This window comes from Ictidomys tridecemlineatus, chromosome 11 (genome assembly GCF_052094955.1).
Source record: "Ictidomys tridecemlineatus isolate mIctTri1 chromosome 11, mIctTri1.hap1, whole genome shotgun sequence".
Lineage (NCBI taxonomy): Eukaryota > Metazoa > Chordata > Mammalia > Rodentia > Sciuridae > Ictidomys > Ictidomys tridecemlineatus.
This window is the reverse complement of record NC_135487.1, coordinates 117099998-117127377: the sequence shown is the minus strand read 5'-3', so window position 1 is coordinate 117127377 and position 27380 is coordinate 117099998. Positions and strand designations below refer to the sequence as shown.

The following is a 27380-nucleotide window of genomic DNA, read 5'->3' as shown; positions in this document are numbered from 1 at the left end:
ACATCCATATTCTGTTCACTGTAAGCAGTCACTGGATCCAGCCCTCACTGGAGAAAAGGTGATTACCCAAGGGCATGACGCCAGGTGGGGCAGATCGTTAGCAGTCATCTTCAGGGGTCAGGGTTAGAACCCCAGTGCCCTGATGCTTACCCCAGCCTGAGGAGTTGAGGAGATCTGTGGTGCTAACACAGACAAGGGTCCCTGGAACACACGCATCCACGCATGCACAAACGTGCACACATACTCACATACTTCCGGAAGCTGAGGTAACTGCTTCCTCCTTCAGCCTCAGATCTGAAAACCGACGGTCATGGAGGGCCCAGAGAATCATGCGGACAACTGGGCTGTAGGAGTGTTCTTCGATAAACCACAAGAGAGTCAGCCGCAAATATGTTCTGTGCTGTGGACCTCTCTCCTCTTCCTGTTTGTGGGTAAGTCCACATTATGGCAACCATCACCTGTTAGTGGAATTCCTTGGAGGCTTGTAACATTTCCTGCCTGAAAGATTCTCATTTGATAAAAATCAAGAAACTCACCTCCTTGTCGTGATTACTCTGCGGATTCCACTTTATTTTGAGTTCTGTTTGTGTGTGTGTGTGTGTGTGTGTGTGTGTGTGTGTGCATTCACACACCATGAAGAGGCGATTTTCCTAGCCCCAGTCTCAAAAAACTCAGGGCTCAAACTAGTTCTTCTCACCCTCACATTTCCTGCCAAGAAATGCTAAGTTATGAGAAATGCTAAGTTATGAGTTATGAGTTGGTTTCTGGTACAGTGTGGATACATCCACCGAAAGATGCAGGGAAGTTCTGCTGATGAAAAACCACCTGGCAATTCCCTAAAGAGGGGTCACCACTGCTAGACCTTCTTTCCACTTCCTGTCTTGTTTTCCACATATCCTGTACTACTAAGACTTCACTGAGAATCTGGAGGTGGTCAGGGACCCTGAGCAAGGTAGCCTCTGTCTGGATAACCTTTTTTCCCCCCACATTCTTCCTCTCCATCAAGTCCCAACTTTTGGGCTGGGCTTGGTGGTAATGCCTGTAATCCCAGCAACCCGGGAGGCTTTATGATGATATATGTAAAGTGCTTGGTGGAAGCTGTGATTGTTGTTGTGATAATTACTGTTTTGTGCATTCTTTGAAAGCAATTAAGGGATGGGTAAGTCATATGTAGTTATTACAGTCTTTGAACCCTCCTTTTGTATTGGTCAAATGGTACTGTTCAAAAAAAAGTGATGTTGTCACTATGCTAGGAGCTACATGGCACTGTTCTGTGAAACCCACATCCTGCTCCTTCTTCTGACAGCCTATGAGGCTTTAATGTGAGAAGATATGAATTCAAAGTGGGTTATATGCACCCATCCAAGACCCAGCATCTTCTGGGCTTCCAAGATAGGAGTGATTAATTTCTTTAATTCTTTAAATTTTAGCTCCTTGTCTGTAAATAAAGATATATTCTGAAGCCCCTGGGTTTTCAGAGTTCATCTTATCCTCCTTCCTCCCCTCCACAATATATTTGTGCCTCTCCTCTTTCTCTGTCTTCTATGTATTTTTCTACCTAGAATTCCTGTAATAGCCTGGGTCTTGAACCTACCTGATTTTGTCTACAATTTCCAGAGTTCTAGCAGAGCCGGAGAAACCCAGAGCTCCGGGAACCCAGGGTAGGCCATACAGCAGATGTCTATAAGGTTTCTAGGAGAAAATGAGCTGCACTAGCCAAATGCCAGGCTCTGGTCAGCCTTGGAAACCAGGTTTTATCAGAAATATGCTTCTTCCCTAAAATGATAAAATCAGGAGCCTGCATCAATGATATTAATTATTCCTAACACCCAGACTTAGACAAAGTCAGTCTGAGATCCCCTGGACAATGAGGGGAAAGGTAGGCTGAGACAGAGGTGAGGAAACTCATTTTATTCCCAACCCTCGGTTATGAAAATTGTCAAACACTCAGATAAATTGAAAATATTTTGCAATGAGCACTCACAGGCCTCCCACCTAGATTCTACCCTTATACCACTCGCCTGTCCTTCTCACCATCCCACTAGGCATTCAAATTGTTTTTAAAAGAACTTTACCCATTCTTTCCAATTCACAGCAACTGCTTTCATTTAATTTCTACCATATTCCTTGAGGAAGATGATGCAGACTGGAGCCCTTCAATCCTGTAGATAAATAAACTTGATTCTCAGAAAAATTCTGAAATGCACCCAAAGTCACAAGGCTAATTCCCCTGTTGGGACAGAAACATAAAAGTTCTGTTTTTCTGGTTGCTGTAGCTACTTTCATGGGGGAAAGTGTTCGGTGAATGAATGAATGACTTTGTTAGGCACTGGACCTAAAAAAGGAATCTCGTTTCATTTCTCACATCTAGCATTTTTGCCTGAAACATGTTTGTTGATGAGTGAATGAAGGCTGGCTTGAGGAGTCCAGCTGCTCCTCTAAGTCCTTCTTCTGTCTCTGCAGGACTAGGAGCCTCTGAAAAAGACTCAACCCCAATGGTGGTGTCAGGGATCTTAGGGGGGTCTGTGATCTTCCCCCTAAACATCTCCGTTGACACGGAGATTGAACACGTTATCTGGACTGGCCCTGATGAAGCTCTTGTCTTAGCACATCCTGGAAAAGATCCGATCTTTTTGGTCAAAAGCTATGAGATCCGAATAAACATCAGTGGAAACTACTCCTTGTACATGAGACACCTAACCCAGAAAGATGAAGGATCCTACAAAGCTCAAATAAACCAAAAGAATTCTCATGTTACCACTAAGAAGGAATTCATCCTGCACGTCTATGGTGAGTTCTAGAGAGCTTGTGGGGATTCTGACCTTTTGGGTTTTTTTTGTTTTTTTTGTTTTTTTTTTTATTTTTTATTTTTTATATTGGTTGTTCACAACATTACAAAGCTCTTGACATATCATATTTCATACATGACCTTTTGTTTTTAAAAACAGATTTATTTGTTTCTCTAGGCTAAATATGACCACTATATTAATCATTTTAACCCAATTCCATAGACATTGATATCAAGAGTGGAAAACATAACCATAAAAGCCTTACGTGTTTTAAAATTGCCATGATTTATGTAACCGATCTCTTACTTGTAAACATTTAGATCATTTCCAGTCGTTTCCTCTGACAAACTCTGCTTTAATGAATATTCCTGTGGACCTATCTTTCTTTTCATGTGTATGTGAGTGGGTTATATTCTGAAAGAAAATCTATAGGATTGCTGCGGTTCGGACATGAGGTATCCCCCAAATGCCTCTGTTAATGCAGAAATATTCAGAGGTGAAATTATTAAATCATGAGAGCTGTATCTAATCAGTCCACTCTAGTTTGAACAGACTGACTGGTTGGTAACTGTAGGCAGGTGACCTGTGGCTAAAGGAAGTGGGTCACTGGGGTCTGCCGTGTGAGGATGCATCCCCTGCTTCACCTCCCACTCCTGCTTGCTGACTCCACTGGCCTTTCCCCCATGATGCATTGCCTCCCCTCAGGCCCAGAGCAAGGGAGACTGCCATCTATGGACTGTGATCTCTGAAACCCAAATAAAACTGGTCATCCAACAAAAAAAAAAAAATTACTGAAAACAGGGATATATTCGTGGAGGCAAGTCGCTGAGTTAAAAAGTGTATGCATTTTTTTTTATGTTGCTAGATATTTCCTGAGGCCCCCTTGGCTCTTAGATGGCTGCCCTTTCACTTTGTTCTCATATAGGAGTTCTTCTATGTTGTCCGTGTCCTCATCTCCTCTTCACATAAGGACATTAGTCATTTTGTATTAAGGCTCACCCCAACAACCCCATTTTAACATAACTGCCTTCTTAAAAGCCCCGTGTCCAAATGCAGTCACATTCTGAGATACTGGTATGAGAACTTTAACATGAAGTTAGGGAGGACAGATTCAGTCCTAACAACTCTGGCCTCTGGTCCCCCAAAATCCATGTCCTTCTCATATGCAAAATACCCGCACCCTGTCTGAACAGCCCCTTAAGTCTTAACTCATTCCAGCATCAACTCTAAATCCAAAACCTCATCTGAATATCTTTGAAATGGGGTATGAGTGAGACTTGAGGTACTATTCATCCTGAGGCAAAATTCCTCTGTGGTTGTGAACCTGTGAAACAAGTTAACTACTTCCAAAAAAACAGTGTTGGGACATCATAGGACTGACACTACCATTCAAAAGAGAAAAAAAAAATGGAAAGTAGAAAAGGGTTACCGGTCCCAAGCAAGTCTGAAATCCAGCAGGGCAATTTCCATTAAATTTTAAGGCTAAAGAACAATTCTCTTTGGCTTCGTGCCCTAGGCCCACTGGGGTGAACGCCCCATCCCCGTGGCCGTAGGCATCAAGAAGAAAACTGCCCAACCCTATCCCAGGCCTGTGTCCTCTAGGCCCATGGTGACAGTGGCAGCTCTGACAACCTCTGAACTTTGGTGTTATTCTTTTCCTTACTACAGTAGAGTTCTACTGACTTCGTTCAGAAGTCTGACAGCCTTCCTTTGTTTGTCCTGTAACTGTCCCCTCAGTCCAAGCTTGTGGCACGTGCCAAAACACCCAAGAAAAAACAACTTAGAGGAGGAAAAGGGTTTTTTTTTTGGGGGGGGGGGTTTTGGTTTTTTTGTGTTTTGTTTTTGGCTCATGGTTTCAGAGATACCAGTCACTTGGCCCCCGCTGCTGTGAGCTTGCGGTGAGGCAAGGAAGCTGTGGCGGTGCTCTCCTCCTGCTGACCAGGAAGCAGAGAGGGGCTGGGATGAAGAATGCAGGAACAAAATAAACTCTTCAGAGACCCACCCCCAGTGGCCCACCTCTTCCAATCAAGCTTCGCCTTCTAAAGCTTCCACCCTTCCCAACAGCTCAATCAGATCAGGGACAAGCCTTCAGCACGTGAGCTTTTAGGCACCTTCCAGATCCAGAATATAACACAACATTTCTACGGTTGATTGGATCCATAAGCCACTCTCATAACCTATTAAGCAAGCATTGTCCAGCCACATGCTGTGTTTCCTCCAAACACACTTTCTTCGTTTTTGCAATATGAATAGCTGAAAATTTCCCAAATCTTCAAGTATCTGGTTTCATCTTGTGTAATAATTCCTTCTTCAAGGTATCTCTTTCCTCTGACATTTTGTGTAAACAGCAGGTACTCATACATGCAGTACCTTCAATATTTTACTTAGATAAGTAAACATATTATTTCTAAAATAATATTTGTTTTATCCTCAGCTAAATACCCATGTTAGTCATTTAAACTTTCTGTTTTCCACAAAAGACTCAAACACAATTCAGCCAAGTGGCATAGGCCACTTTATGTCCCCTAGTTTCCACAAACATATTCCTCATTTCTGTCTGAGACCTCACTAGAATCACCTTAAGTATTTATATTTCCACCAACATTCCATTCAGAATGACTCATAAGTAGCTCTAGGATAATAGAAGATTTTCCTACAGCTCTCTTGTTTTCTTTCCAAGCCCTCAGCAGAATCCCTTTAACATCTATATTTCTACCAAAAGCCTCTTTAATACAATCCGGGCTTTTCCTATCATGACCCTCAAAATTCTTCGAGTCTTTACCATTAAGCAGATCCCAAGTCACTTTCCATATTTCTATATATTTTTTTTTTTTTTGGTATTTGTTACACCAGCACCCCCCTTCTTCCGGTATCCAAATCTGTATTTGTTTTGTTTCCAAAACAATCTACTACAAATGGAGTAGTTAACAGAAATGTAGCTGGACACAGTGGCACATGCCTATAATCTCAGCAGCTCAGGAGGCTGAGGCAGGAGGATGGAGAATTCAAGGCCAGCCTCAGCAATTTACGCAACTCAGTGAGACCCTGTCTCTAAATAAAATACAAAATAGAGTTGGGGATGTGACTCAGGGGTTGAGTGCCCCGGAGTTCAATCCCCAGTACCCACCCCCCCAAAAAAAATAATAGAAATGCATTTTCTTATGATTCTGGAGGCCAGTCAAAATGTCAGCAGGCTTGATTTCTTCTGAGGTCCCTCCTTAGCTTGAAGATGGCCAATGCTTCCTTTGCTCTATGTCCCCATATGACTGTCATCTGTCCTCATATCCTAATTTCTCCTTCTTGTAAGTATACAGTCATACTTAATTAGGGCCCACCCTAATGGCCCCATTTTAATTGAATCATCTCACTGTCTAAGTACAGACATAGCTCCAAATACAGTAACATTCTGAGGTACTAAAGTTTAGGACTTCAACATATGGACTTTGAAGGTTCATGATTCACGTCATAATACTTTCTATCAGGTAGTTGACCATTTTATTGATTTGTGGGATACTCTTCATATATTTAGGAAATAGAATTCTCTATAGCTAATAGAACTAGAATGAACCAATTCATTATTTACTGACATACAATTTCCAAGATGTATTATTTTTTTCAGAGTGAATCCAGGGCCTCAAGCATGCTAGGCAAGCTCTCTACTACCTAGCTACACCCCTCACCACCAGCCCTTTTATATTTTATATTCAGTTATTTTTATTTTTTTAAGTTACTTGTTTTTTAATATTTTTACTGTTGGTTGTTCAAAACATTACATAGTTCTTGATATATCATATTTCACACTTTGATTCAAGTGGGTTATGAACTCCCATTTTTACCCCGTGTACAGATTGCAGAATCACATCAGTTACACTTCCATTGATTTACATATTGCCATACTAGTGTCTGTTGTATTCTGCTGCCTTTCCTATGCTCTACTATCCCCCCTCCTCTCCCCTCCCCTCCCCTCTTCTCTCTCTACCCCCTCTACTGTAATTCATTTCTCCCCTTGTATTATTTTTCCCTTTCCCCTCACTTTCTCTTGTATGTAATTTTGTATAACCCTGAGGGTCTCCTTCCATTTACATGCAGTTTCCCTTCTCTCTCCCTCTCCCTCCCACCTCTCATCCCTGTTTAATGTTAATCTTCTCATGCTCTTTGTCCCTACTCTGTTCTTAGTTACTCTCCTTATATCAAAGAAGACATTTAGCATTTGTTTTTTAGGGATTGGCTGGCTTCACTTAGCATAATCTGCTCTAATGCCATCCATTTCCCTCCAAATTCTATGATTTTGTCATTTTTTAATGCAGAGTAATACTCCATTGTGTATAAATGCCACATTTTTTTATCCATTCGTCTATTGAAGGGCATCTAGGTTGGTTCCACAGTCTTGCTATTGTGAATTGTGCTGCTATGAACATCGATGTAGCAGTGTCCCTGTAGCATGTTCCTTTTAGGTCTTTAGGGAATAGAGCGAAAAGGGGAATAGCTGGGTCAAATAGTGGTTCCATTCCCAGCTTTCCAAGAAATCTCCATACTGCTTTCCAAATTGGCTGCACCAATTTGCAGTCCCACCAACAATGAACAAGTGTACCCTTTTCCCCGCATCCTTGCCAGCACTTGTTGTTGTTTGACTTCGTAATGGCTGCCAATCTTACTGGAGTGAGATGGTATCTTAGGGTGGTTTTGATTTGCATTTCTCTGACTGCTAGAGATGGTGAGCATTTTTTCATGTACTTGTTGATTGATTGTATGTCCTCCTCTGAGAAGTGTCTGTTCAGGTCCTTGGCCCATTTGTTGATTGGGTTATTTGTTATCTTATTGTCTAATTTTTTGAGTTCTTTATATACTCTGGATATTAGGGCTCTATCTGAAGTGTGAGGAGTAAAGATTTGTTCCCAGGATGTAGGCTCCCTATTTACCTCTCTTATTGTTTCTTTTGCTGAGAAAAAACTTTTTAGTTTGAGTAAGTCCCATTTGTTGATTCTAGATGTTAACTCTTGTGCTATGGGTGTCCTATTGAGGAATTTGGAGCCCGACCCCACAGTATGTAGATCGTAGCCAACTTTTTCTTCTATCAGATGCCATGTCTCTGATTTTATATCAAGCTCCTTGATCCATTTTGAGTTAACTTTTGTGCATGGCGAGAGAAAGGGATTCAGTTTCATTTTGTTGCATATGGATTTCCAGTTTTCCCAGCACCATTTGTTGAAGATGCTATCCTTCCTCCATTGCATGCTTTTAGTCCCTTTAACAAATATAAGATAGTTGTAGTTTTGTGGATTGGTTTCTGTGTTCTCTATTCTGTACCATTGGTCCACCCACCTGTTTTGGTACCAGTACCATGCTGTTTTTGTTACTATTGCTCTGTAGTATAGTTTGAAGTCTGGTGTCGCTATACCGCCTGATTCATACTTCCTGCTTAGCATTGTTTTTGCTATTCTGGGTCTTTTATTTTTCCATATAAATTTCATGATTGCTTTCTCTATTTCTACAAGAAATGCCCTTGGGATTTTGATTGGCATTGCATTAACCTATAGAGAACTTTTGGTAATATCGCCATTTTGATGATGTTAGTTCTGCCTATCCATGAACAGGGTATATTTTTCCATCTTCTAAGATCTTCTATTTCTCTCTTTAGGGTTCTGTAGTTTTCATTGTATAAGTCTTTCACCTCTTTTGTTAGGTTGATTCCCAAGTATTTTATTTTTTTTGAGGATATTATGAATGGAGTGGTTGTCTTCATTTCCATTTCAGAGGATTTGTCGCTGATATACAGGAATGCCTTTGATTTATGCGTGTTGATTTTATATCCTGCCACTTTGCTGAATTCATTTATTAGCTCTAATAGTTTCTTTGTAGACCCTTTTGGGTCTGCTAGGTATAGAATCATGTCATCTGCAAATAGTGATAATTTAAGTTCTTCTTTTCCTATTTTTATGCCTTTAATTTCTTTCGTCTAATTGCTCTGGCCAGTGTTTCAAGAACTATGTTGAACAGAAGTGGTGAGAGAGGGCATCCCTGTCTTGTTCCAGATTTTAGAGGGAATGCCTTCAATTTTTCTCCATTCAGAATGATGCTAGCCTGAGGCTTAGCATAGATTGCTTTTACAATGTTGAGGTATGTTCCTGTTATCCCTAGTTTTTCTAGAGTTTTGAACATAAAGGGATGCTGTACTTTGTCGAATGCTTTTTCTGCATCTATTGAGATGATCATATGGTTTTTATTTTTAAGTCTATTGATGTGGTGAATAACATTTATTGATTTCCGTATATTGAACCAGCCTTGCATCCCAGGAATGAATCCTACTTGATCATGGTGCACAATTTTTTTGATATGTTTTTGAATCCGATTCGCCAGAATTTTATTGAGGATTTTTGCATCTAGGTTCATTAGAGATATTGGTCTGTAGTTTTCTTTCTTTGAAGTGTCTTTGTCTGGTTTAGGAATCAGGGTGATGTTGGCCTCGTAGAATGAATTTGGAAGTTCTCCCTCTTTTTCTATTTCCTGAAATAGCTTGAGAAGTATTGGTATTAGTTCCTCTTTAAAGGTTTTGTAAAACTCTGCTGTATACCCATCTGGTCCTGGGCTTTTCTTAGTTGGTAGTCTTTTGATGGTTTCTTCTATTTCCTCAATTGATATTGGTCTGTTTAGGTTGTCTATATCCTCCTGACTCAATCTGGGCAGATCATATGACAAGAAATTTATTGATGCCTTCACTATCTCTGTTTTATTGGAGTATAAGGATTCAAAATAATTTCTGATTATCTTCTGTATTTCTGAAGTATCTGTTGTGATATTGCCTTTTTCATCCCGTATGCTAGTAATTTGAGTTCTCTCTCTTCTTCTCTTCATTAGCATGGCTAAGGGTCTGTCGATTTTATTTATTTTTTCAAAGAACCAACTTTTAGTTTTGTCAATTTTTTCAATTGTTTCTTTTGTTTCGATTTCATTAATTTCAGCTCTGATTTTAATTATTTCTTGCCATCTACTTCTTTTGCTGTTGTTTTGCTCTTCTTTTTCTAGGATTTTGAGATGAAGTATGAGATCATTTATTTGTTGGTTTTTTCTTTTTTTAAAGAATGAACTCCAAGCAATGAATTTTCCTCTTTGAACTGCTTTCAATGTGTCCCATAGATTCCGATATGTTGTGTCTGTGTTTTCATTTATTTCTAAGAATTTTTTAATTTCCTCCTTGATGTCTTCTATAACCCATTGATCATTCAGTAACCTATTGTTCATTCTCCAAGTGATGCATGATTTTTCCTTCCTTCTTTTATGGTTGATTTTCAGTTTCATTCCATTATGATCAGATAAGATGCATGGTTTTATCTCTACTCCTTTATATTGTCTAAGAGTTGCCCTGTGACATAATATATGATCTATTTTTGAGAAGGATCCATGTGCTGCTGAGAAAAAAGTGTAACTGCTTAATGTTCGGTGGTATATTCTATATATGTCAATTAAGTCTAGGTTATTAATTGTGTTATTGAGTTCTATTGTTTCCTTATTCAACTTTTGTTTGGAAGATCTGTCCAGTGGTGAGAGAGGTGTGTTGAAGTCTCCCATGATTATTGTATGGTGTTCTATTAGACTCTTGAACTTAAGAAGAGTTTGTTTGATGAACATAGCTGCACCATTGTTTGGGGCATATATATTTATGATTGTTATGTCTTGTTGGTGTATAGTTCCCTTGAGCAGTATGTAGTGTCCCTCTTTATCCCTTTTGATTAACTTTGGCTTGAAATCTATTTTATTGATATGAGTATGGACACTCCTGCTTGTTTCCGAAGTCGATATGAGTGATATGATTTTTCCCAACTTTTCACCTTCAGTCTATGTATGTCTTTTCCTATCAAATGCGTCTCCTGTAGGCAGCATATTGTTGGATCTTGTTTTGTGATCCATTCTACTAGCCTGTGTCTCTTAATTGGTGAGTTTACGCCATTAACATTTAGGGTTATTATTGATATATGGTTTTTCTTCCAACCATATTTGTTTATTTATGTTACTAAACATGGTTTGTTTTCCTCTTTGATTATTTCCCCCCTTTACTGTCCTACCTCCCACTGTTGGTTTTCATTGTTATTTTCCATTTCCTCTTCCTGTAATGTTTTGCCAAGGATGTTTTGAAGAGATGGTTTTCTAGCTGCAAATTCTTTTAACTTGTGTTTATCGTGGAAGGTTTTAAGTTCATCTTCCATCCTGAAGCTTAATTTTGCTGGATACACGATTCTTGGTTGGAACCCATTTTCTTTCACTGTTTGAAATATGTTATTCCAGGATTTTCTAGCTTTTAGAGTCTGTGTTGAAAGATCAGCTGTTATCCTGATTGGTTTACCCCTAAATGTAATCTGCTTCCTTTGGCTTGAAATCTATTTTATTGATATGAGTATGGACACTCCTGCTTGTTTCCGAAGTCGATATGAGTGATATGATTTTTTGTAGCTTTTAAAATTCTCTCCTTATTCTGTATTTTAGGCATCTTCATTATAATGTGTCTAGGTGTGGATCTCTTATGATTTTGCACATTCTAGGATTTGGGATTCTGTCTCGTTCTTCAAGTCTGGGAAGTTTTCTCATATTATTTCATTGAATAGATTGCCCATTCCTTTGGTTTGGACCTCTATACCTTCCTGTATCCCAATGACTCTTAAGTTTGGTCTCTTTATGTTATCCCATATTTCTTGGATGTTCTGCTCATGGTTTCTTAACAGTCTTGCTGAGCTGTCTATGTTCTTTCAAGTTGAAATACTGTGTCTTCATTGTCTGATGTTCTATCTTCTAAGTGTTCTATTCTGCTGGTAGTATTCTCAATTGAGTTGTTAAGTTGGTTTATTGCTTCCTGCATTTCTAGGATTTCTGTTTGTTTGTTTTTTATTACCTCTATCTCCCTGTATAGTTTATCTTTTGCTTCTTGGATTTGTTTATGTAACTCATTGTCGAAGTGACCTTTCATTGTCTGATTTTGCTGTCTAATGTCTTCCTTGAGACTCCAGATCATCTGAAGCATGTATATCCTGAATTCTTTATCTGACATTCCATCTGCTGCAGCTATTACCTCTTCTAAAGTTGAGTTGACCTGCATTGCTTGTGGTCCTTCTTTCCTTGTCTTTTCATACTGCTCACATTTCTTTCTGCTTGGTGAAACTGTTGTGTTTTTTAAATTTTCCCCCTATATATTTACATTGCTCTTGTATAGTTGAAAAGTCTCCCTTGCAGGGGCGGGCAGCGGCTGTGCTCCTCCTCCAATTGGGGTGATCTGTCTACCACGCTGGCAGACCCCTGGGCCTGTTCTGCCAGTCGGTCACAGGTCTGCCTACCTTGCAGGCGCGGGCGGCAGCTCTGCTCTGCCCCTACTCCAATTGGGGTGACGTGACTACCACGCCGGCGGGCCACTGGGCCTTTTCCGGGTGCAGGTGTTCAGTTATTTTTAGACAGGATTTTGCAACTTAGTTACCCAGTCTGGCTTCCAACTTGCAATCCTCCTGCCTCAGCCTAGGTAGCTGGGATTACAAGAAAGTGCCACTGCACCCAGCTTATTTTTAATTTTTTAAAAGGTTTCAGAGAGTGTTACATTACACTATTATATGTAGGCATATATAATATAAATATATATTATAGATATAAATATATATTTGTATACATTATGTATAAATATATATTATACAAGACTACTATATTATATTTATGTGTATGTATTATACAATATGCATTATATATAGTATTTATAATATAGTATTTACAATATGCATTATATATAGTATTTATAATGTGAAATGATACAATATATTACATTATATATATTATGTGTATATTTATATTCTCTGTAGAGATCAACAAGAAACTAACAGTAACTGCTTCCGGGGACAGAAATTCTTGAGAAGAAATAGGTGAATGAAGGCAAAAAAGAACTTACTTTTCTTTCATTATTTACCATTTTCTATCTTTTCAATTTTGTGCATGTATTACCTGTTCAAAGAAAAAGAAATAGAATATACACACATGCACATGTACGCACAGACACATATACACATATATGTACACATGGGTTGAACAGAGGAGAAGGAATAAATGGGAAAGAGACGATCAGAAAGAAGGTCTAGAAACACAGCAGGCCCTAAATTAAGACCAAAAGGCATGGAAAACTCAGATTCTAGAGATTAAGCCCCCCTCTCCCTAGGGTTTGGGGCTGGGCCATTCATCCATTGATTCAACAAACATTCATGAGCATTTTCCAAGGACCATGCTGGGTGTTGGATATTCAGATGCAGGCATGGTCCCTGTCCTAAAGGAGCCTGCATACGGTTAGGGGAGAGAGAAAAAATAATATATATAAATAGGCTACAATTCGTGAATAGGCTACTATTCATCTTAAGCCATGACGATAACACCTGTAGAGGATATCATGGAGGCACAGAAGAGAAACACCCAACCTAAGCTGCAGAAAACACTTCCCTGGAACAAGTAACGTCAGCCTCCCTGCTGCCCCCAGCTTCTTCTGACAGTCCTTTCCTGCTAAGGAAGGGATCTGAGTGTCCTCTCAATGTGATTGTCCTTGCAGAATGCGTGCAGGAGCCTCAAGTCACCCTGAAGTCCATAACTGTGTCTGAGAATGCTTTCTGTAACATCACCCTGATGTGCTTTGTGAATGGTGCAGAAAATGGTGTCCAATTCAGCTGGACCTCAAGTACTTCTGAATCCTATAGCGGCTCTATCCTCACTGTCTCCCCAAAGCCCTGTGATCCAGGCCTGTCATACACCTGCACAGCCCGGAATCCAGTCAGCCAGAGCAGCTCCCGCCCTCTGCATGCCTGGCAGTTCTGTGCAGGTAACAGCTCCACTTAAGCCTTTCAGGGAGTTCCAGAAATAGTCTAGCCACTGTGGGATCTAAACCTCTGGGTTCCTGGAGAACTCAGATGGGACAGAGAAAGAAGAAGACAGGCCCCCAAAACTCTGTTGTCCACTCTCAAGAGCCTCAAATAGGCTACCAGGACTTGGGAACACTCAGGACACTGTGAAACTCTTAAGAGTAGAGCAAGGGAGAAGACAGTGTACACGGAGGGGTCCAGATGGGTCTTGGCTTGAGTGGAGGAGTCCCCTGTGGTCTCCTCAGAAGGGCCAAGAGGACTAGACAAGTCAAGTATGCAATGGGCAGAGCCAGGCCAGACACGTGGTTATGGGGAAGCAGCCGGGATGCCACATCACAGGAGGAGCCGGGGGAAAGAGGTAGAGGAGGAGGACTCCCAGGCCCCTTCAGGATGGCTGGGGGTCAAGGAAGGTGGGGAAAGTGGCTAAAGCCGCAATATCTCTTCTCTGACTGCAATTCTAGGAACCTCCAAAGGAAACACAATGGAGGAGACGGTGGTAGGGATGCTGGGAGAGCCAGTCACCCTGCCCCTGGCCCTCCCAGCCAGTCAAGACACAGAGAACATTGTCTGGATGTTTAACACATCTCTTATCAGCAAAGAGTGGAAAGGATCAGCAACGGCAGAGCCACTCGTTACACCCAAGGGTTCTGATGAGAGCAGGGTGTGGGTCTCCAGCCAAGACTACTCCCTGAAGATCAGCCAGCTCAAGACGGAGGATGCTGGCCCCTACCATGCCTATGTGTGCTCAAAGGCCTCCAGAGTCACCAGCATGAAACACGTCATCCTGCTCGTCTACCGTGAGTCTCTGGGTAGAGCGCCCATCACGTGAAACTTCTCTCCCTGAGAAGTTTCTCCTCTGATGCCCCCCCCACCCTTTCTCTTAGGCCTCTCTTTGTACCAAAATGCCTCCAACTAGTAGGACAGCTATTCAGTTCACACCAGTGAATTCACAAGAGGAGAAATTACTGCCAGCAGCAGAACAAAACCTACCTATCAAGGTGCCCCTTGCTCTTCACATTAGCCCTCGACCACCCAGCTTTCATTATCGGCCTTGTCCTCTTGCATTGGTTCTCAGATGGCACCAGGAACCTGCACTTTTGTGAACCATTATCATTTTGAATAAGGGTAGAACTGACTGGGACAGAATTAGAGGAGTCTGTGGAGAAACCCTTGATGTCCAAGACACTGTGTGCTCCAGAAGATGGGCCACCAGCCCTGCTGAGTGGGAAAGACAGATGCATATTCTTCCCCCTTGGCTCTGGACCTCATAGGAGCTCAGTGTGACATTTTGCATGGGTGAACTTTTCTGTACCATTCAGATATGGTCGACATAACCCCCCACTGAGTTTACTAGTGTCTAGGTACCCATGAAAAGAATCATCATCTATCCATTGTCCTGTTAAAATATGCAACAAGTTGGTCAAGTCCATGTTCATTGCATATACTCAAATGATAAAAGAACCAGCAAGATTAAATATAAAAAATAGACTAAGAACTGCATCAACCTATTTTTTTTAAAAATAACTTTATTTTAAAATATATTTAATTTAATCTTTAGTTAATAAAATTTCTTTTTAAAATAACATTTTCACTTTTTTTAAAAGAAAGAGAGAGAGAGAATATTTTAATATTTATTTTTTAGTTTTTTTTCGGCGGACACAACATCTTTGTTTTGTCTGCGGTGCTGAGGATCGAACCCTGGTTGCACACATGCCAGGCGAGCACGCTACCACTTGAGCCACATCCCCAGCCCCTTCACTTTTTTTCTTTTGGGCATGTTTTACCACAGGGCTACATCCCCAGTCTGACAGGGTCTCCCTAAGTTGTTGAGGGTCTTACTAAATTGCTGAGGCTGGTCTCAAACTTGTGATCCTCCTGCCTCAGCCTCCCAAGTCCCTGAGATTACAGGCATATGTCACCACACCCAGCTTTAAATAATATTTAAAAGAAACATTTTAAATGTGCTAATGTTTATTGAGCACTTGTTCTGAATTAGGTGCTGTGCTCACCTCTCTATATCCCTTCTCTCATGTAAGCAGACAAATTACATGATAGAACTTCAAATGAACCTTTAACGGGCCTTCAAAGTGAGTGGAAGCATTGACTTATTTGTGTTGATTGGTTTGCTCACTTTCCACAGGTATAGTGTATGGAATAAGATGGTTTCTTTCTTTTTCCCCCTTTTATTAATTGCCTTATTTCACACCTGACCATCAAGGGCCACAGAAGGGAAATGATGTGCTTATGATTAGGTGGTTAGGAATGCTCCTAAATACTTGTGACTCCTGGGGGCACTGTCTGCACAGGGTCAACACACAACTTCATGAATAGGTTTTGAATGAACGAAGCTGTAGGCCTCCCTCCTCATGGCTCTGCCTTTCTCCCCGCACAGGGAGGCTGAAGAAGCCTAACATCACCTGGAGCCTCATGCCCACTGAAGATGACATCTGCAGGCTCAGCCTGACCTGCTCAGTGGAGGATGGTGGTAACAATGTGACCTACACATGGAGCCCCATGCAGAAGGGAGCTATTCTGTCCCAAGGGAGCTCGCACCTCAATGTCTCCTGGAGAAGTGGTGAAAAATACCCCAACCTCACATGCACCGCCAGAAACCCCGTCAGCAACAGCTCCTGCCAGTTTCTGTCTGGGGACATCTGTTCAGGTTGCTCTTCCTGTTTACTCAGGTCACAGGGACTGGGGCCTCAGTTCCAAGAGAGTCTGTATTCCAAGTGGTTCTTTATGAAAATCAGTGAGGGAATGAGGGTGAGAGTCCTCGAGAGCAGCACATTTTGATAGAAATGTATGTAATTTTTAATATTCTAATAACCACATTAGAAGAAGCAAAAAAAAATTTTAATAATGTTTTTTACTTAACCCCAAACCCAAATATCAAATATAATCATTTCATGTTTATTCAAGACAGGAATTATTTACAAGACAATTTACTGTATTTTTACTTTGTCTTTTTTTTTTAAGCCAGTATGCATATATACTGGTGCTGAGTTTTCAGCAGAAGTATTGGATCTGTTTTCAGATTTCAAAAGATTTACAGTTGAAGAAATAACCTTTCATATGCCAATTTTCCCAAATAAACTTATCAGTTTTTCAGGAAGGAATTGAGGGCTGGGATTGTAGCTCAGTGGTAGAACACTTGCCTCACATGTGTGAGGCACTGGGTTCAATCCTCAGCACCACATTTAAAAAAAAAAATAAGTAAAGATATTGGGTTCATCTACAATTAAAAAAAAATTTTAAAAAAAGAAGGAATTGAGTAACCATTTTAATATTTAAATTTAAATTAATTAAAATTAAATAAGCAAAAGCTTCTCAGTCACACTAGCCACATTTCAAAGGCTTATATTTGGCTTATGTCTACCCTATTGGACAGCAAAAAGTTCCAAGATTGATGGGAAACTGACTGGTGTAGGAAGAATAAAGGAACACAGGCTGTGTGAGTGGAACTAGAAAGGAAACCCTGGTAAGTCTTATCAAATACCAGGCCCTATCCTCGATCTCTGAGATTTTGCAAAATCTTTTCAAGAATCAAAGAAAACAGGTATTCTTATTATTCCCCAGTATGTAGACAAAGAAACGGAGACTCAGAAAGGATAAGGTACTTGAGCAAGGTCACACAGTAAAGGCAGGTTGGAACTCTGAGCTCTCTGTCCTCTCCTGTTCCCTAGAGGAAAGCAGAAAAAAGGTAAGATCCACACAGGATCCCAGGAGACGGGGTCAGGCTATATCTGGCAGACAAACCTAGAGTTCCGCTCTGTAGGAACCTGGACTCTTTCGGCCTTGAACTTGGAGGAAGCTCTTAGACAGACAGCCTGCCTTCAAATCCCAGGCCAGATACTTCAAACTGTGATGCTGGGCAAGCCATAAATCTTTCTACCAAGGTAGCATATCTGCCTTATGTACTGCTGTCATCTCAGACCTAGAACAATGCTTACTTTTAAAAAATGTTTATAGAACAAGTGAATGAAAAGAATCATTTTAGGCAATGTCAAGGGAGTGAAAGAGTTAGGTAAGATGGCCACTTACCTGTTCTGTCTGTGTTTTGCTCTGATCTCTTTTGTTATTATTTTTACTAATGTCACTCATTTCCTCTTCAAAGGGTCTAAGAGAAAAAGACATTTTTGGATTTGGCTCTCCCCGGTTATCATCCTTCTGATCTTGGGCATCTCCAGCTGGTACATTTGGAAGAAAAAAGGATCGTGTAGGTTTCTGAGATTAATGGCATCCACCAACATGAGTCCATTTCCCTAGGACCTTTGAAGGCCCCTCTGTCCTCATACAATCCTTTTTTATCCCTTCCATCCCAAGACCTTGCTTCTCCAAGTGATATGGGGATGAGTTTCAGTAGAGACGCTCAGTTAAGGATAATTGAAACCCAACTAACATGAGCTTAGACTTTAAAAGGGATGTGGGGAGGGGCAGGGAACATGACTTATTGTTCCAGGACTCACATAATCAATCTGTGGAGAAGAGGAAGATGGAGTTGGCCTTAATGTACAAATGTTACCAGAGGCTCAAAAGTCACCCGAGCTCTTCATTTCTCATCTCTGTTTTTCTTTTTGATCTCCTACTACAGACAGCCCAAGGGCAAAGGTGGAGGTGAGGGGCAGAGATTTACCACAACACAACAACTGGTGTTTCCAGACTCGCACATACTAACAACGGACACCACAGAAAAGTTCCAATTTGAAAAATGTCAGAAATATTTCTGATTGGCCAGGCTAAGGTCATGTGATTGCTCCGTGGGCCAATCACCATAGTCGAGGGGATGTACTATTAGAGTTGCCAGTTCCCTCTAGAATCTTAGTATTAAAGTAGAAATGAAGGAGTTTCCAGAAAAGAACAGAGAGGCCTCTGAAAGAATTACTCTGAGCAGGCAAACTACTATTAGTGGCTACGAGAGAGGAGTTAGATCTCTCCTTTTTTCAGAAGGAGGGCAGGAAATTCCACAGCTTTCCTCTCAGCCAAAGATGAGCCTAAACTCTGGTCAACTCTTGCCATGGTTTTGTGCTCATGTCAGGGTTCACCCACTTCCTTAAAGTTTCTTCCATGTCTGTGTCCCCAGAAGTCTCTCCCCTCTCCATTGACTCTCACAGAATCAAAGATATCTCTCTCCACACAGCCATCTTGATAACCTTCTTTAACTTGGTTTCCCAGATTCCGTGCCAGCCTCCAGTTCCAGCCACGCTGAGGCCCCATCTGACCCACCAGGTAATATCAATGGCATAGGCTTTGGGGCCCCGGATTGAGATAGAAGCTCCAAAGCCTGGCTGCTGAGAGTGTGGCCTGCCATCTGGCAACATGAGCACCACCCAGGAGTTTGTTAGCTTGTCCGAGTCTTGGGCACTGACCCCAGAATACAGAAAACAAGTCTGCATCTTAGCAGGATCCACAGGTGATTCATATGCCCACTGAAATTTAAGAAGGGACAAACTAAAGGTGGGTGGTTTGGAATCAAAAACCTCAATCAAGATGGACCCCTTTGAAACGGTCACTGGAGCTAGGAGGGTCACTCTGGGATCTCTCGGGTTCTTTGAGCATTGACGGGCATCACTTGAATGTGGGCTACCTTGAGGATGGAGTTATTTTCTCCACTCTTGGGGTAGAGAAACAAAGGACAGATGGAATAACAATGTCCTAAATTTCCACTTTGAACTCCAGAGCTCTAGAGTACTAAGGAACCCCCCAAATCTGCCCACTCGATCACCCCCTGCTTTTGTCTTCGTGGTGGGTATCCCCAAGGAGATGCAATCAGAAGACAGACAGGAGGCTGGGGGCTCAAGTCATCAGACAATGGCAGACTTTCCTGATAGGAAGTGTAACCAAATCAATGGGGTCAAGAAATGCCAATGAGGTTAGACCATAGATCTTCCCACTGGCTCCCTCCTCACATCTGGCAGGACAGAACCCTCATCCCTCCACCCAGTCTGGGCCCCCCTCCTTGAATTCTGCATAAGAGTAGAAGTAACGATGGATTGAGAACAGCTCCATCATTCCTGACCTCCCCCCTCCCCCAGCACCTCTCTTCAACCCCCAAGAACCCTTGCTTCTCCAGTCTCTCCCCTCTCTCCAAGGTCTAATTCTGTACAGTTACTGCCACTGCCTTAGTTTATACTGTCACCAATTTTTTATTTGGTTGAAAAGGTTTTTTTTTTAATTTAAAAGTCATATATTCACATGGTATACTGGTAAAAGTAAATACCTTTCCAAATCTCAACCCTCAGTTTCCAGGTCTGTCTCCCACAGATATCACTGCTAAGCATGATGTATATCAAAATCCATTAAGATGCTCTTAATGTATTTACAGGATATATATATATATATAATTGAACCCAGGGTGCTTAACCACTGAGCCATATCCCTAGTCCTTTTTTAAAATTAATTTTTTATTTGTTTTAATTAGTTATACAGGACAGTAGAATGCATTTATGCACTTTGATATATTATACACAGATGGGATATAATTTCTCATTTTCCTGAGTGTACATGTTGTAGTCATATTGGTCATGTAGTCACATATATACATACAGTAACAATGTCTGTTTCATTCTACTATCTTTCCTATCCCCACACCCCTCCCTCCCCATCCATCACTTTCCTCTACCTAATCTAAGGTAATGTTATTCTTCCCTAGTGCCCTCCACCTTATTGTGAATTAGCATCCACATATTAGAGAAAACATTCGGCCTTTGGTTTTATGGGTTTTGCTTATTTTACTTAGCATGATATTCTCCAACTCCATCCATTTACTGACAAATGCTATAATTTCGCTCTCTAGTCCTTTTTAAATTTTTCATTTCAAGACAGGGTCTTGCTGAATTGCTCAGGGCCTCACTAAATTGCTGAAGTTGGCTTTGAGCTTGCAATCCTCCTGCCTCAGCCTCGTGAGCCGCTGGGATTACAGGAGTGTGCCACTGCACCCAGCCCCTCCTCTCTATACTTTTTACTCACCACTTTCCAAAGCTCAACTCTGACCTACTCTAAAACCACCCACGACTCCTTATGGCCTTTGTCAGTTGTTTAAAAGGCAACATAACCTAGTGGTCAGGTTTATGGGTTCTGAGGTCAGAGAATCCAGTATTTATACTCTACCTCTCTTCCTTATCAGCAATGTGATCTCGGGAAGTTCAGTTTCTTTACCTTGTGAAATGGAGGCATTTACCTCCCAGAGTTGCTTTGTGAATCAAGTGGAGTGATGCCCTCATTGGTCACTCTATAGATAGTAATCATTGTTATTGCTAAGTATTGGGACAAGCCATTCTTTATCTATTTTTTCCTATACAAAACCCCTAGGGGGCAGTATTGAGTAGTGGTTAAGAACATCAGAGACCAAGCTACTTGCATTCACTTACTTGGGCCCACACTTAAACTTTATGTGCTCCATTTTTCTCATCTGCAAATAACAAATAAGCGTAGCTCTTGTCTGTGCCTCATGGAGTTTTAGATAAGCTTACTCATAAAAAGCATTTAGAACAGTGCCTGATACAAAATCGACATTTAGTAAATGTGAACCATGTTTACCCCATACTCAGGTCAAATGGGCTATTCAGTGTATCCAGAGGCAAGGCTGATATTCACTGGATGTGACATGCTAATTTTTCAGAGCAGGTGCCCATTCTGATTGTACTCTGCCCAGGCCATTGAATTCATTAAGTATTTTGAATATCATCCCTTTCCAAAAGTAAGGGTTCTCTAAGATTTATACCTCCTGTAATCATATTATTACCTCTATCAAGAATTCCCTCTCACTCAGCAAAATCCTGCCCCTACTTCAAGGCAAACTCTATTCTACCACTTCAAGAGAGTGCCTCATGGTTCTCCTAACCACAAATCATCACCTCTCCCTTCTGCACTTTCCTCCTTTCCATGTGACACATGTCAGAGCTGGCCCTACACTAACTGACTTATGTGTGGATCTGACCACCACAACTAGATAGTGGACTCCTCCAGAACCAGTTGTAGTTTATCTTAGTGTCTCCCACTGCTTGTGGGGATGTGGTTTATCCAACTAAGAAAGCTCTGATAAGAATTGCTGAATACATCGTATGTCATACTGGATGAATGGGTGTCAGATAAATCAATAAATGAGTGCTTGAAAGGAATGAGAAGGGGAGAAAAACCTAAATGAAGATAGAAAAAAGTCTTCAGTTCATTCAGCCTCATCGGGGCAAAGCAGGTTGAGTCCTTGAAGCAAAAGAACAGTAGAGGTTGGTGCGCTTACATGCTCCAGAATCCACGGCTGGCCATACCATATACACCGTGATCTCCCAAGGATATGAGAAGCTGGACCCTCTCCCGAAAACTGCCAGGGCTTGGTCTAGGCCCCCCTCAGACACCAGCTCCAATAGCAGCATCACGACTGAAGAGGATGAGGAGAGGACCCAGATGCACAATTCTGTCAATGGAAAAGATGAGGTGAATGACTTGGTCACTCAGAAAGACATCGGACAAGACTTGACCACTGAGGGGCAAGCAGAGCTTGTCATTCTAGATGACAGAGCAGTTGGATCTGTGGTCGGAGAGAATTTGGAGTATACACAAGTGGTCCTTAATCTGCAGGTGAGCCCTTCTGATCAATGCACCCTTCTCTAATGGGGGTGAGAGCCAGCATGTCATTGGGGGGTTCTTCTTCTTGCCAAGGAGGGTATAAGCCATCTGAAAACTTAAAGTCTCAAATATTTAGTGAAAAACAACACAGAAATATATTTACCAAAAGCAGAGCCCCTGGTAGATCTAGTCCACATGTGCTCTGGAACGAGACAAAGGAAAGATGGCTCTGGTGGTTTGTTTAAGGGAGTACATCAACGGCAGGGATAAGGTTCCAAGGGCAGAGTCTTGCTTTGTGATATCTTGTAGTCAGCAAGTTGATTGGAATCTTGGCAGGTCACACCCATCTCAGGGGCTGTGTGGGATCTTTGGCAGAGCTTGAGGGGAACATCCACCTGCATCAGGTGGTCTATCCTTGTGGGGGTGCCACGGGAAGTTCCGAATGTCAGACTTATCCCCTCACTAGGCTATGACATGCAACACAGTCCATATACAGCCCACGGATGGCTGGTGACACTTCTCCACCCACTTCCGGGACCATCTAATTAATATCCAGAATCATGAGTTCCTCCAAACTGGGGGACCAAGCCTGGGTGTGGGACAAGGGATATACCAACAGGAACTCATGGCTCTATCTATGTTTACCAAACCTTGGGGTCCCTTGGAATGCAGAAATTGACTCCTCAGTTTCCATTCTTGGGACGTTAATAAGGGAGGAGTTGGAGAACCAGGAGCCCTATCCACTGAACCGCAGCAGCTCCCACCTTTTATCTGAGCCAAGAACCTGGTGGGATGTCCTCTCTCCTCAGTGGTTGAGGGTGAAACTCTCTCTCTCCTTTGGAAATTAAAACTAGTCTGACATTGTTCTGTTGTAGGAAAAGAACCCAATTCCTCAGAAGAAAGAGAACTCAGCCACAATCTATTGCTCTGTACAGAAACCTCAAAAGGTGAGAACAATTTTCTGTCTTCCAAAGCCCATAAAGCCAGTGGTGGTAGCATATGCCTATAAGCAACTCAGGAGACTGAGGAAGGAGGATTGTAAACTCAAAGCCAGCCTCAGCAACTTAGTGAGACCGTGACTCAAAATAAAAATAAAAAGGGCTGGGGATGAGGCTGAATGGCGAAGTGTCCTGAGTTCAATCCCAATCCTCAGTACAAAAAAAGAAAGAAAGAAACTATTTCTCAGACCTTTTGAACTAAAAGTTATAGATTTCCATGACTGAGGAGCTTAGATTCTACCCAATTAGATATCACTCTGATATATTCCAGAGGCAACAAAGGTGCTTAAACAAATATTCCTGATTTGCATCTATGTGAATAAAGGTTGAACATTTCCAATCAATTTAATAATATCTTGATATGTTGATTATTCTTCACCTTGACCAGAATGAGAGACTATAAACACAAACACTGTTTTATATATGTGTCTACACACATGTAAATGTAAATACTGTCCTATATGATGTGATTTTATTATATTATAATATTTTGTTATATTATATTATTATATATAATAATATATATTATAATATAATAAATATTATAATATATATTATATTATATCTGCCTAATCCACCAAAACAGTGACTTTCCAAAACAACTAGAAATTAGCCAACAATTCTATGTCGAGAATATGTACTACAAACTACAACACATAGGTTTTATTAGAGTGTTAAAAAGATCCCTCAAGGTAGAATTTACCTTTAAATAATAATGATGATAATTACTTTTATATCAATCTGTACAGTTTACAAAACATGAACAAACACTGTCACTTCTGATCTTTGTAACACCTCTAGAAATATGTTGTCATCCACATTTGAGAGCTAAAGGAACTGAGATTCAGAGAAGCTCATTTGGCCTACAGTCACACAGATAGTCGTTGGAAGTTCCAGTACTGAGAACCACAAGGAGTTTAAAGAAAATCTTGAATAATCCTTAACAGTTAACTTTGATCCATATCTGGATAGCCACTCCATTTTCACCTTCCTGAAAACATGGAGTCCATTCATGCTTTTGCTTCCAAATTTCCCCCACCTCCAAATTCCCTCCTTGTAACACATTCCAAAAAAAAGAGTTTTAAAAACAAAATTCTAAAAGTTTTTTTTTTAATTATGCTACTTATCTGTAATTGATGAATCAATCAGTAGGTATTTATTGAGTCTCTTTTGTCTGCCTAAAACTGGCCAAGTGCTATGGGGACTCAGACATGTTTAAAGTACCATCCTTGGCCTTGACAGGACTGTAGCTCAGTGGCAGAGCACTTGCCTGGCACATGTGAGAAACTGGATTGGATCCTTAGCAGCACCACATAAAAATAAATAAATAAAATAAAGGTATTGTATCCATCTACAACTAAAAATATGTGGGGGAAAGGGCACACTCTTACATTACTGGTGGGACTGCAAATTGGTACAACCAATCTGGAAAGCAGTATGGAAATTCCTTGGAAAACTGGGAATGGAACTACCGTTTAACCCAGCTATTCCACTCCTCAGTTTATACCCAAAGGACTTAAAAATAGCATACTACAGGGACACAGCCACATCAATGTTTATAGCAGCACAATTTACAATAGCTAAATTATGGATCCAACCTAAAGAAAATGTGGTATATATACACAATGGAATATTACTCAACATTAAAGGAGAATAAAATCATGGCATTTGCAGGCAAATGGATGGAATTCGAGAATATGATGCTAAGTGAAATAAGCCAATCCCCCCAAAAAAACAAATGCTGAATGTCTTCTCTGATATAAGGATGCTCATTCACAATGGAGATGGGGGAAGCATGGGAGGAATAAACAAACTTTAGATAGGGCAAAGGGAAGGGAGGGGAAGGGGGGTTATGAGGGAAGGAAAGATAGTAGAATGAGACAGACATCATTATCCCCAAGTACATGTGTGAAAACATACAAGAAAAAGAAGACAGGCAGAGTTGATTCCATCAGCTGAAAAGGGAAAAGTGTGGAATTCCAAATAGAAGTGGGGGAAGTGATGGACATTACTGCAGAAAGTTTTCATGAAAAAGAAATTTAAACCGGACTTTTAAAGATGGATCCAATGTGCTCAGTAAACACTTGCTCAGATATACATTTCAGTTCACCTATCACTTGCCTCATCCTGACTTCCAAGATTGGGATCGAATGCTTAGCCAGCAAAGGACTTCACCTTATCTGTTCTATTCTCTGCATTCCCAGAGCTGCTTTCCACTCTGGTCTGGTCCTTTGTGTTTAGGTCAAAACGGGTTAAACTGAAGGTCATGGACTTTAAGGTCATTAGTTCCTGCTGAGTTTCCCAATGACCATGAGTTGCCACACTTGGTCACTCCTCTATGGCACTCACACCATTCCAGAGACTTGGATCCCCTAAACCCACTGTCACTTGCAGTGTAAGAGGAAATCAATGCATTTTCTCAGCCAAGATTTTGAAAGAATTTATCCCTGTCTTTCCGAATTTTCAGGACCAGGAATTCTAGTTCTGGGTCTTCTAAGGCCACTATTGCCTACTTGATCAAGAAAATTCTTAAACCTGCTTTAGTTTTCTGACACATTCTTTTGCACAATATCTCAAGGAAGGTCTATGCTATTCCCAAGCTGCTCTTGGTACCTAACTTCCCCCTCCTCAGATTTCATCTGTTCTTCAGAGCCTTCCCTGGGCTCTCTCAGACAAGGGTTTCAGAACCCTTGGAACCTGGAGATCGAATGACCTTGGAACTTAACCTCTACTATCTGAATTATCTCCATATAAATGTTTCCCTTGTTTCTCCAGCTAGTGCGTAGATTGAGATCATTCAACAGTAGCTTCTTGAAGGCAAGGCATTTTATTGTCATTTAATCCCCTGTATTTTCTCTACTAAAATGTCTAGTATTGCCCTTGTAGAGAGTCCAGCCCACAGCATTTACCATTAAAGGAATCTCCATAAGTGCTTGCTTGATGGCTCAATACCTAGGCCCTTCCATATGACCCTACTCCTACAGCATAGACCAACCAGAGTCTGGCCTTGCCTTCCTCTGTCTCATCAGCACAGGGCTAAGGGAACCAAAATCTTGAAAGGATTTATTAATCAAATTCTTGTGTGTTCTTTTGGCTCCCAGGTGGTGCCACCCCCACCACAGGATGGTCTTGAGTCTCCTGAAATCCCTACCTATGAAAATTTAACCTGAAAAGAAAAACAATTGCCACCTCTTTCCTGGGTCCCCGTCATTTTGGAAAAGCAGCTGGACCTTATAAAAGTGGAGTGTTCCTACAGATAGAAGCACATCAGACTTTCTGCAGCGACTCGGACATGCTGGGTTTGACCCCTCCCCCTACTTCTCACCCCTGTGGCCTCCTAGACCCATTACTATTTCAGACACAGGCTCCTTCTTGGATCTACATAAAATGATGATCACATAGTATTTAAAATAAAGAGTGCAAAATAATCTAAATGTCCAATTTGTGAGAGTCTTGTTAAATATATGATAATATACCCAAGCAGTGAAAAACCCTACCACTTGGAAAGAAAGCAAAGACTAACAAACTAGTATGGAATGAGCTCTAAAATACACTGTTGACTGCAAAGAACAAAGTCCAGGACAGTGCACACTGTATGCTACTAGTTGGATTAGAAAACATGTCTCTATGTTCAGGTAGACATAAAGAAGTTCTGGAAGAAAAGGAAAAAAAAATCTTACCTCCTGGGGAGGAACTAGAAATCCCATTTTTTTTCTGCATACTTTTTTTTTTTTGCATTGCTGGATTTTTTATAACCCTATGTGTATTATTCTATTGATAGTTCTCAAACAATGTTTATATGGCTCTTTCACGTGAGATACCCATATTTATTCAAAGAGCTTCCCTCCTTACTGTCAGTCTGGATATAGAGCAGCCACCGTATCTCTCCTCTTCCCAAATTATGACTGCAGTCCTCTCCCCCTGCCTGTAAGATGCCCTATACTTGACATGTTCGTGTTTCTATAGTGTACATTTGTGATTACATGCACTTTGCAGCCACTTATGTCCTTTAATGTTGTGTTTCTACTGCCATACCCTTCTGGCCATGGGCCTTGGAGTCGGTATGGCTTCTAGAACCTGCGATGGATCCTCCCAGGGATTCAGGAAGTGCTTCATATTCAGCAGAAATTTAATAACTGCTTATTCATCGGCTCATTGCATGG

General features: G+C 41.1%; 1 protein-coding gene across 2 annotated transcripts; it reads left to right on the top strand.

Moving 5' to 3' along the window:
* The first annotated feature begins 300 nt into the window (after window positions 1-300).
* On the top strand, window positions 301-26645 carry Ly9 (lymphocyte antigen 9). 2 transcript variants are annotated; one of them, XM_078027159.1, is made up of 10 exons: window positions 301-431; window positions 2464-2790; window positions 13351-13617; window positions 14119-14454; window positions 16050-16319; window positions 17772-17873; window positions 18830-18883; window positions 21945-22231; window positions 23095-23166; window positions 26319-26645. In XM_078027159.1, the coding sequence occupies exons 1-10, from the start codon at window positions 311-313 to the stop codon at window positions 26385-26387; spliced, it is 1905 nt and encodes a 634-aa protein (XP_077883285.1). In that variant the 5' UTR covers window positions 301-310; the 3' UTR covers window positions 26388-26645. The 2 variants fall into 2 exon arrangements, with proteins under 2 accessions (XP_077883285.1, XP_077883286.1); XM_078027160.1 differs by having other exon boundaries at window positions 21903-22231.
* Window positions 26646-27380: the final 735 nt, after the last annotated feature.